This window comes from Peromyscus leucopus, chromosome 1 (genome assembly GCF_004664715.2).
Source record: "Peromyscus leucopus breed LL Stock chromosome 1, UCI_PerLeu_2.1, whole genome shotgun sequence".
In the NCBI taxonomy this organism is placed as follows: domain Eukaryota; kingdom Metazoa; phylum Chordata; class Mammalia; order Rodentia; family Cricetidae; genus Peromyscus; species Peromyscus leucopus.
The window spans coordinates 63,948,567-63,960,091 of record NC_051063.1 but is presented as its reverse complement, the minus strand read 5'-3'; the positions used below and the strand labels follow the sequence as shown (position 1 = coordinate 63,960,091).

The following is an 11,525-nucleotide window of genomic DNA, read 5'->3' as shown; positions in this document are numbered from 1 at the left end:
ATGAGACTCTTTGCTCAGCAGTATTCACTGTGTGAGACCCACCCATCACCTCAACTCACTGGGTCAGGAAAAGGTGAGTGAAGGCTTATATTCTACTGTGTGATTCTTCAGACTAATAATGGAACTCCCAAGCAAAAAGATATCTCACTATAAAAGTGACATTTGTCCCAGTCCTTGGAAATCAGCACAGAGGGACAAGCACACAGGATAGCCATGTTCTCAATGAGTCCTGAGTTTAATGAAGAGGGCTAGGTCAAAGGTCAGAAGATGATAGAAAGACTTGGTTTCATGTGCCACAGTATAGACAGGAGACTATCTAGCTACTAATTATGATCAAAGAGCTTATTCACGTTTGTTATTTTGCCTCGTGTTCATATTTACATATTTCAAGTCCATATTTACTCATGCATCACCCACAGTGCTCACACTAATTTAGAAATGAAACCAACAGATTTAGATGAATCTAAGATCTATATTGATGACTAGAAAGGACTTAAATATTGTCTTATTTGGCCATGTCATACAGAGGATGGTAAGAAAATGCCACAGAAGGGATTCCCTTGCCCTGTTGCCCAGAGTCCACTCTTCTGGGGCAGAAATGACCTTCACCTTCCATGGAGTCCAGAACACCAGCCCAGCCTAGCCCAGCCCAGCCCAGCCCTATAGGTGTTAGCCTTGCCCTGTCTGCTGCAAAGCTTGCCTGGCATGACTGGGAGTCACCTAAAGAAACAATCCAGGTATCTAACCTTAAGTATCAGTAAAATGGCCAAACAAAGAAGGGGAGGACTGTGATAACCCAGAAGTAAGTGTAGATGCTTCCTGCAGCAAATTTTCTGGACAGACCATGGAATCTGCAGACACTCCGTTTTGTGACCATGGTGAGGATCCTCAGCAGCTTAGGTTCTGGTTGAGGCTCAGCTTCTGAAGGTTTTCAAGTCAGTCTTGCTGAGATCTGAGTTACATGTAGCCATGTGTGGCTGTAGGGAATTTGCTTCCCACAAACTCCCCATCTGGGTCCTAGATTCTTCCATGTCCACTTAGGCACAACCGAGCACACTAGCAATAAAAGCTTAATTCCCAAAAGAGCATGATGGAATTATAGAAAGAATTCTCAGGTAGGTGCAGCTTGTCTCTCTGCTTCACAGTGTACATGGATGAACAGTTGGGAAGCAAATTAATTATTTTTCCCTCTGTATGACAGTATCACATCTAAATAAGATAGCCTTGTCTGCTAGGACTGTAGGAATGTCATACATCAAATTATTGCTTATTAAACACAGCATGTATGAAGACTCACTGTTGACCTATGGTTTTCCAGAAGTGTCATTCTCCTCTCTGTCATGCATGCAAAGTATCCCACAGAAAATCTCTGCTTTGACTGTTGGATAACGAGTACATAGCATGCCCCAGGTGGCCAGACCTGACAAAATGACAGTTATTGTCCACCAAAGTGAGTTCCCACCAACCTCTTCTCTCTGTGGTTTATCTTCTCTGATAGTACAGATACTGAGGCTCCTCCGTGATAATCTACAGGGCATACCTGGTGTCATACTGATGAGAAGCAGCAACTGGTACCATTAGTGAGGAGAGCAGGGTGAAGTTAGTACTTTTCCTATGAAGAGGCACATCCACTGCAGGGAGCTGAGACTGTGTGAAAGTCCTGTATCTTATCCAGCCTTTGCCTATCACAGATTCATGATCATGATCTTCTAATCTCCTTCCCATGGTTTGTTCCTCAAGAGCACAGGTCCTTCCAGTGTGCTAGCTAGTCTCAATGTGGACTTGGGAATCCCAGCATCAGACACCTGTCTGATGTCACTAGTGCTTCCAGTTCTTGGTGCTTCAGGGTTCTCAAACCCTCATGGTGTCTATCTCCTAGGACAGAAGCTCATTGTTCATCACGGCACTACAGGATCATAGTAATTGTCACTGCAGTGTCTGTGTCCAGGCCCTGAACAAGCTCTTCATCCCTTTTCTGAGAGATCATGTTTATCAGGCTTCAGATGTTCATTGTAATTGTTCTGTTCTGGCTTCTAAGTGTTCGAAGTAGAATTGAGTGGAACATATTATTTTTCAATGTCGTTGGTATAGGTTTTATAAAATTCAGCACACAAGCTAAGGAATCATTGATGTTTTCCTGTGTTCAGTCTAGACCTATCTGGTACTGTGCATACACTCACATTCTATCTATCATTGCCAATGATGAATGCATGAGTGTAGATGTTGCCATTGGTACACTGTTCAGAAGAAGACATGTCTCTATGTGACCTCTCCAGTAATAATCCAATTCAACAGAGGTCACACTCCCTCCACTTTCTCATTGGTGTCTCCTGACTCCACCTTAAACTGTGTGCTCCCATTACTCTGAATATGCATCCCATTTGCTCTAACACACTTAAAACATTTTCAAGCCAGGCTTTGGTTAAAGAAAACTTTAAAAATTAAAGTAATCTTACTTTATAGTTTTCAATGTACATTTAAAGAAGAGGTTTGCATTTTTTTTAAACTTTTTGTGTTTTAAGGAATGCTTTCTTTCATGTATCCTAGTTCCATGAAGATGCAGGACATTTTCATGATCCTGAAAGTCCTCTAAATGATCTTGTTCAGGTCACAATAATTAAGAGGTAAAACAGATGTGCATTTTCTGCTACAGATCGTTTTTGAGTACATTTCCCTCCACATGAAAGCATATAACTTCACTGTGAACAGCTATTTTGCACACCTTAAATTTTGGACTCCAGCCACACTGTTCTCTGTTTATAACTTTCTTTTCTGTGATGTATTTTTCGGATTGATATTCTGAATAACAGAAGCTATCATGAGTGCTGTCAGTCAATACTGTTACTTGTAACAAGAAATCATTGCATATGTTAACAGGACATGGGTTGATGTGTGGATATGTTTACACACATTCGCAGTAAATGTTTGTGTTTCTGTAACGTTGTCATCTCTGTCTTCTCAAGCTTTGAGCTCCTCAGCTCTCGTTATTTCTAATAATTAAAAAAACTATTCCAGAGCGTAGACACTATATGATGCAGAGTCCTAGAATTTATTTTTCTGTCTAAATGAAATCATCTACTTCCTCTGGCTCTTGCAATCTTATTTCCTTCTCCCCTTCCATGAAGATTTCCAAGTCTTGTGGAAAATGATCTAGAACTCCCATTAGGTCTGAGCACCCCAAAGTTTCTTATTCTGTGCACATTGACCCATTATAGGCCTTTCTGTTCATTGTTATCTACTATAAGAAAAAGTATCTCTGATGAGGGTTGTATGATGGACTGATCTATGGGTATAACAGCAAATCATTAGGAGTCTTTTTAGCACTGTGTCTATTTAGTAGGAAAAAGTAGTAGGTTTTCTTTAGACCTATGATCTATCTAACCACATAGTCTTGGCCTTGTGAACAGTACCAGGTGTGGATTCCATCTAATGAAGTGGGCCTTAAATTCAGTCAGAAAGTGGTTAGTTACTCTGTAACATTTGTGCCACTCTATTTTTTTATTTAAGAACTGTTTTACTCATTTTACATACCAACCACAGATTCCCCTCTCATCCCTCCTCCCTACCTCCTCAGCCTTCCTCCCTCAAACACCTCCGTTCTGTCCTACAAAAGGGTAACGTCTCCCATGGGGAGTCAGGAAAGCCTGGTACATTCAGTTGAGGCAGGATCAAGCCCCTCCCCCATGGCAAGGCTGAGCAAGGCACCCACCATAGGCAATGGGCTCCAGAAAGCCAGCGCATTGTGCCACTCCTGCATCGGTGGCCATATCTTGGCAAGCTACTGCTGTTGTAGTTCATAGAGTTCTGTACTGGGTGAGATTGATGATGATTTTCTTCCTCAAGTGGTGTACATAGCATCTTCCAGAACTGCAAAAGCTAGCAAGTAGAGATGAAGCTTTCAGGTCAGTACTCACTTTATTTTTCCATGTTTAGAATTCCCGTTAAGTGGTGTCTCCAGTGATAGTGTCTTACCATCATAATCTGAAGAATAGACAAGTGCAATAACAATAGCCTGTAATGTGTGATGGTCAATGGGATCCAGTGATTAACATCTCTGAAAGAGATAATCCATTCCTCCTATAAGAGTTTTGTTTGGTATCATATGGTGTCTAGGAGTGGTGTTGCCCCTCCCTCATTATAAGGTAACTCCACATAAATTCTTTTTATTCTGTATATGAATGTATTTTAAGAATATTGGGCTGTACTAGGTTTACAGATGAATTTTTCAAAAGGCTTTTAATGTTCCTTATTTTGCTGGCTAATTTTATAAGTTCTTAAGAAAGCAGGCTGAGAAATTCCTGATGAGCAATGCAGTAAGCAGCACTCCTCCATGGCCTCTGGCTCCTGCCCTGACTTCCTTCATTGATGAAGAGGGATGTGGAATTGTAAGTCAAATACACCCATTCCTCCTCAAGTTGCTTTAGTCATGGTGTCTCATTACAGCAATCATAACCCTAAGACACTTATATCGAAAGCTTAAAAGGTAACATCCACATATGATGTTTGTCTTTCTTCATCTGGCTTACTTCTCTTGGGATGATTGCTTCCAGATCCACCATTTTCCTATAAACTTCAGAATTTCACTTTTGTTAACAGCTGAGAAATGTTCCATTATTTAAGTATCATAAGTTCACTATCCATTCTTAATATGATGGACATATTCATGTTGTTTCCATTTCCTGGCTACTGTGAATAGAGCACAAATGACCACAGAAGAGCAAGTGTCACTTTATTAAGAGGTATAGTCCTTTGGGCACAGGCATAGGAGTGTTGTACCTGAAGCATGTACTATATCTGTTTCTAGCTTTTCGATGTACCTCCATACTGATTTCTATAGTAACTGGACCAGTTTGCACACTCACTAGAAGTGAACAATTGTTCCTTCTCCCCACATCTTTGGCAGCATCTGCTCTCATTTGCTCTTTAATTTTTACCTTGGCCATTCTGACTAGGGTAAAATTTAATCTCAAAGTATTTTCATTCTGCATTCCTCTGATGGCAAATAATGTTGGACATTTTTTTGATGTTTTTTAGCATTTTGTGTTTCCTCTTTGAAAATTCTCTGTTTAATTCCATTCCCCATTTTCAGTTAGATTGTTTGTTTTCTCTGTTTAAACTTGGAATTATTTGTATATTCTAGATACTAATGCCCTTGTTTGTCGAGTTGGTAAAGACTTTTTGCCATTCTTAGGCTGCCTCTTCATTCAGATGATGATGTTATTCCCTGCACAGATGTTTTATTGTTGCCTGTGGCCCAGGTTTCAGGTATTGAGATTGGTGCCTGTGCAGCTATGGTCTTGTTCAGAAAGTCCTTTCCTGTGACAATGAGTTGAAGCATATTCCCTGTTTATACTCTGTCATGTTCAGGGTATTGGGTCTTATGCTGAGGCCCTTGATCCACTCAGAGTTGGATTTTGTCCAGGTTGAGAGATAAGGAACTAGTTTCATTCCTCTACATGTAACGCCAGTTTGACCAGCACAGTCTTTTCTCTGGTGTATAGTTTTTACCTCTTCAAAATAAAACAGGTGTCCATATAGGGAGAAACAGGGTGCTGGGGAAGTTCCCAGGAACCCACAAGGTGACCCCACTTTAGACTACTAGCAATAGTCAAGAGGGGGCCTGGACTGGTCTTCTCCAGTAACCAGATCAGTGAATACCCTAACTGTCATCATAGAGCCTTTATCCAGTTACTGATGGAAGCAGATACAAAGATCCACAGCCAGGCACCAGGTCAAGCTTCAGGATTTCAATCAATGAGTGAGAGGAGGGATTTGATGAGCAAGGGACATAAAGATCATGATGGGAAAATGTGCAGAGATATCCAACCAACCCAGTGGAAACCCATGAACTGTGGACCAATAGCTGTGGAGCCTCCAGGGGACTGGACTAGGCCCTCTGGATAGGTAAGACAGTTGTTTAGCTTGAACTGTTTAGGGGGCCCACAGACGGGGATTGGGATCTATCCCCAGTGCATGAGCAGACTTTTAGAAGCCCAATGCCTAAGATGTGACACTTTGCATAGCCTTGGTGCGAGGAGGGGACTTGGACGAGCCTCTAGTGACTGTACCAGGCTCTGCTGTCTCCCCATGGGAGACCTTGACTCTGAGGAAGTGGGAATGTAGGTTGGAGGGGGAGCCTGGGGGGTGGGAAGAGGGAGGAGGGGAATCTGTGGTTGATATGTAAAATGAAAAGAAAATTTCTTAATAATTGAAATTTAAAAAAATAAACCATAAAGAAATTTATTTAATAAGGGGACTGCCTGGGGGAAAGGGAGGGGGTGGGAGGGGGGAGAAGAAGGGAATCCATGCCTGATATGTAGAACTGAATTGTATTGTAAAATAAAATAAAATAAAAAAAGAAGCAAACAAAAATAGAAAGAAAGAAAGAGAAGAAAGGAAGGAAGGAAGGAAGGAAGGAAGGAAGGAAGGAAGGAAGGAAGGAAGGAAGGAAGGAAGGAAGAAAATAGGTGTCCATAAGGGCTTTGACATGTGTCCAGGTCTTCAAATCACCCTATTTATTACATTTCTTCTTAGGTATGTTATTTAGAAATTGGTTAAACAGTGGTGCCGGGACATGTCCTTGGTGCATGGGCTAGGTTTTTGGAGCCTGGAGCCTATGCTGGGACACTTTGCTCAGCCTTGTAGGGAGGAGGGGATTGGACCTGCCTTGGCTGACTCTACCAGGCTGGGCTGACTCCCCAGGGAGACCTTGCCTTGGAGGAGGTAGGAATGGGGCATGGGTTGGGGGGGAGAGATGGGGGGTGGGAGGAGGGAGAATGGGGGAATCCATGGCTGATATGTGAAATTAAGTTAATTATAAAATTAAACAATATATATATAAAGAAATTGGTTAGTTATTTTTCACACATTTTAATTTTTATAGATGTGCTATTGATGTTAGAAGAGTTCTGCCATACAGCACATGTTATTCACAGGTTTCAATTATTATTAAATCTTTCCCTCTAGCTCAACCTATGGTCAATCTTGATCACACTTCCTGTACTCTGAATGTTGCACCCTGGAAATGGAAGTTAATATCACACATAAATTATTAGTACTATCAGCGGAGTATTTCACAATTGCAAATGTAGTTAAATTAGATAGCCAGATCCAGAAACTGCCAAGAACATTAGAGAAATTCGTTTTTGCAATTCTGTTTTTGCAGAACCCCTTGCAATACCAAACTATGCATTGACATTCTCTAGTGGAATAGAATAGAGGGGAGAGGAAGAGATGTGGTCAGACATAACACTGTCAGAGTAAATGTTATATTTGAGTACTCCTACTTTGAAATGGAGGCAGATACAATATTTAAAATTCAACATTGACTACTAAGCTGGTCAGAAGTGGATTGTGAACCTTACTATGGAAAAGAGACATGAGATAAAAATGTGATTTTTAAAAAATGAAGTAGCACTGCAAATAATTGCCACAAACATGTTTATAAATAGGAGTAGAGTGTGTTCATATATGAACTCATGAAGGCACCTATGGAAAAGGCTAATGAGGGACATCCGATGAGTCTCCTATGGCAAGCTAAAGAGTGTGATTTGCTGAAGGACTGGGGAGAGACACAGTGAATTTGAACTAGGGCCAAGGGCCAATTCTCTTCAGGTGCTACTCTGTAGTTCTTGATTGCTGGAAGAGGAACCTGGAAATGTTGAAAATGACAAGAAGCCAGAAATTATGAAACAATCAAACGTATTGAAAACATGAGTTATAATGTTGGGAAAGCTATAATGGCAGGCTTTGCAGACAAGTTGAATGAGAGAGGGAAGAGAATGCATAACAATATTCTTGGCTCATGGAACAGGAAACTACTGAGGATCTATCATAGGTCTAGGCTAAAGGGAAGACAATGTATCAGAGAGAAGGAGCTGTGCTCTGTAGAATAAGCATCAAGAAACACTGTGTGGCTGAGGGTGAGCTTTGTATAAGGCTACTGAAACCATGAAGAAACATCTGTAGATAGTGGCAATGACTTCAGTTGTGAGTATATTGACTTTGAAGTTATTATGACTCATTGCAACAAAAAGATCATAAAAGTACTATGGGTTTATAGGCCTGGATTTTGAGAAATGCTCTCTGGGTTAATAGATTTGAAGTAGGTTAGAGTCAGGACAGTTTCAACCAAATTAGAAGTCCCAGACCACAGTAAGTAAAATTCAGAATATACATGGCTGCTTGGCAATGGGGAATGACAATTGTCAGGTTGAAATGTGTAATAGAGAAACCACTCCAAATTTTGGAAAAGACAAAGTGTCTGGAAAGCTAGGAGGCCAAATGTAAAGAAAGGTAGAAGAGTCATCTCAGTACGTTCATCCAAAATTGTCATGCTGTGAAGAATACCTGCTGTGGAGGAGAGTGGTACAGCTGTGTTTCCAGCACCGTGTGCAGAACACACTGCTTACAGGTGACAGAGCAGTAAAGCATGAGCAGGTCCTGAGTAAGGGATGCTCCACTCAACCCACATAGTCAAGAAGATGAAGTAGGTTCAGATGTCCTGTTGATCCAAATCTACACAGGGAAAGTTTCTAGGTGAGATACCAAAAGTAAATAAAATATATGTGGTCTCCCAACAGTATGATATGGACAATAAAAGACAAGAGGCTTCTATGATGGAAATACATTCACTCCTTCCCTTTCAGACAGCAGAGAATTTTGAGATGACCAAGTTTAGAAACCAGATTTGAAGTGGTAAACTGTGATATTTTCTCAGGAGCTAACATACACAGTTGTGAAACGGATATTCTCCATCATGATGTTGAGTCCCAACCAGACAATGGTGACAGAGTTTGTGCTGGAAGGGTTCTCAGAGCACACTGGTCTAAGATTGCTCTTGATTGGCTGCTTCCTGTCCCTCTACACAATGGCTCTACTAGGCAACATTGTCATCATAGCTTTGGTCACCTCCAGTACTGGGCTCCACAGTCCCATGTACTTTTTCCTGTGCAACCTGGCCACCATGGATATTGTCTGCACCTCCTCCGTGCTGCCCAAGGCACTGCTTGGCCTAGTATCTGATGAAAACACCATCTCCTTCAAGGGGTGCATGGCCCAGCTCTTCTTCCTTCTGTGGTCTTTGTCTTCTGAGTTGCTGCTGCTCACAGTCATGGCCTATGACCGCTACATGGCCATCTGCCATCCCCTGCACTACAGCTCTAGGATGAGCCCACACGTGTGTGGGGCCCTAGCCATGGGTGTGTGGTCCATCTGTGCTCTGAATGCATCTGTCCACACTGGTCTGATGACAAGGCTGTCATTCTGTGGCCCCAAGGTCATCACCCACTTCTTCTGTGAGATCCCCCCACTCCTCCTCCTCTCCTGCAGCTCCACACGTATTAATAGTATCATGACTCTTGTGGCAGATGCCTTTTATGGAGGCATCAACTTCATCCTCACCTTACTCTCCTATGGCTGCATCATCACCAGCATTCTGCACATGCGCTCTGCTGAGGGCAAGAAGAAGGCATTTTCTACCTGCTCCTCCCACCTCATCGTGGTCTGTGTGTATTACTCATCTGTATTCTGTGCCTACATCAGTCCTGCTTCCAGCTACAGCCCAGAAAGAAGCAAAGTGACTTCGGTGCTGTATTCAGTGCTCAGCCCAACCCTGAACCCCCTCATCTATACACTGAGGAACAAGGATGTCAAGCTCGCCCTGGGGAGACTCTTGCCCTCTTCCTCACACTAAGTGGAGATGTGCAGGCTGTCCTCCTGGCCTGGGCTCTTCCTACACATGCCCTCCTGAGAGCAGGCCCATGGGATGTTCCTATTATTGTTTTAGAAAACCATTCTCTGATGCAAGAACTGGACAATTGTACTTACTGTAACCTCAAAAACAACAACAACAAAATTCTTTAGATATAATGTAAACAAATACTCAGGCTTTATCTCTTAACTAGTACAAACCATTTCAAAAGCAAAGTTTATTTAAATGGAGATTCCATTTTCCTAGTCTGGAAAGTTTCAGTGGGTGATAATGATGATAGTCACAAAATAAAGCCCTTTCCTCCAGTGCCGCCCTGTAAACATCACAGGGCTTTGTTTCAGAACTCTGCCTTAAAATCTAAACTTCATAAGGAAACTTGAGAGGCAAGCATGGCCACAGTGTCCTGGGAAGACCAAAGTTGAGTGGTTCTCCATTTCACAGCTGCCTACTGAGCTGTGTAAGTCAAAGCTGGGATGGAGAAAGCAGAAATCCGTGGAGCAGAGATTGAGTTTAAGCTTCAAAAATGAATTCACATTGATGAGTCCAGCTTGCTTATGACAATGGAACTCCTGGGAAAGATTAATTATTTCCAACAAAAAGTTTTAGGGAAACTAGATGAATGTTTACATGCCAAGGGTACAGTGAAAGTCTTACACCACATGTAATTAAAAATCATTAAAAAATAGATCACAAGCAAAAATGCTAGGGTAAAACTTTTTTCTACATCATATTCTTTCCCCTCCCCCCACAACTCCTCCAAGAGCCTACCTACCTACTTTCCTACTCACCAACCTGTCTCTGTCTCTGTTTTTCTCTGTCTCTCTCTCTCTGTCTCTCAAAGTACAGAAAACCCAAACCAATAACACAAAACAATATCAAAACAAACCAAAAAGCACACACACACACACACACACACACACACACACAAATGGAGTCTGTTTTGTGTTTACCAGTTATTCCTGGGTAAACTCTTAAAATTCTCTGACAATGGAAAAGAGGAAGAGGAGAACAGGAAGGGGAAGCGAAGTGCATCTGTAGGAAGAGAAAGAGAAGAGCATCTGAGACCACTGCTAAGATTCGGTAGGAAGACAACTGTAGCTAGAGTTTTTCTGCCTTGCCCACAGTCAGGAAAACTCTGTCACCCACCAGTCCCACAGCCGCTCAGACCCAACCAAGTAAACACAGAGACTTATATTGCTTACAAACTGTATGGCTGTGGCAGGCTTCTTGCTAACTGTTCTTTTTTTTTTTTTTTTTTTTTTTTTTTTTTTTTTTTTTTTTTGGTTTTTCGAGACAGGGTTTCTTGTGTAGCTTTGCGCCTTTCCTGGAACTCACTTGGTAGCCCAGGCTGGCCTTGAACTCACAGAGATCCGCCTCCCTCTGCCTCCTGAGTGCTGGGATTAAAAGCATGCACCACCACCGCCCGGCTAGCTAACTGTTCTTATATCTTAAATTAATCCATTTCCATAAATCTATACCTTGCCACGTGGCTGGTGGCTTACCGGTGTCTTCACATGCTGCTGGTCATGGCGGTGGCTGGCAGTGTCTCTCTGCCTCAGCCTTCCGCTTCCCAGAATTCTCCTCTCTCCTTGTCCCACCTACTTCCTGCCTGGCCACTGGCCAATCAATGTTTTATTTATTGACCAATCAGAGCAACTTGACATATAGACCATCCCACAGCAGACTACTCAGTGGAGAAAGGGCAGCATCTGCAGCAACTGCTGCTGAGATGATGCCGTTTCCTTTTCAGACTGAACACATTCTTCATCAGCTTACTTCCTTATTCTTCTTAAATGCTGTACCACAGCAGGAC

General features: G+C 42.2%; 1 protein-coding gene across 2 annotated transcripts; it reads left to right on the top strand.

The window, feature by feature from the left end:
- On the top strand, window positions 1-9,734 carry LOC114695033 (olfactory receptor 13A1-like). 2 transcript variants are annotated; one of them, XM_037203349.1, is made up of 2 exons: window positions 1-62; window positions 8,770-9,734. In XM_037203349.1, the coding sequence occupies exons 1-2, from the start codon at window positions 1-3 to the stop codon at window positions 9,692-9,694; spliced, it is 987 nt and encodes a 328-aa protein (XP_037059244.1). In that variant the 3' UTR covers window positions 9,695-9,734. The 2 variants fall into 2 exon arrangements, with proteins under 2 accessions (XP_037059244.1, XP_028728020.1); XM_028872187.2 differs by lacking the exon at window positions 1-62 and having other exon boundaries at window positions 8,741-9,734.
- The last annotated feature ends 1,791 nt before the right edge of the window (window positions 9,735-11,525 follow it).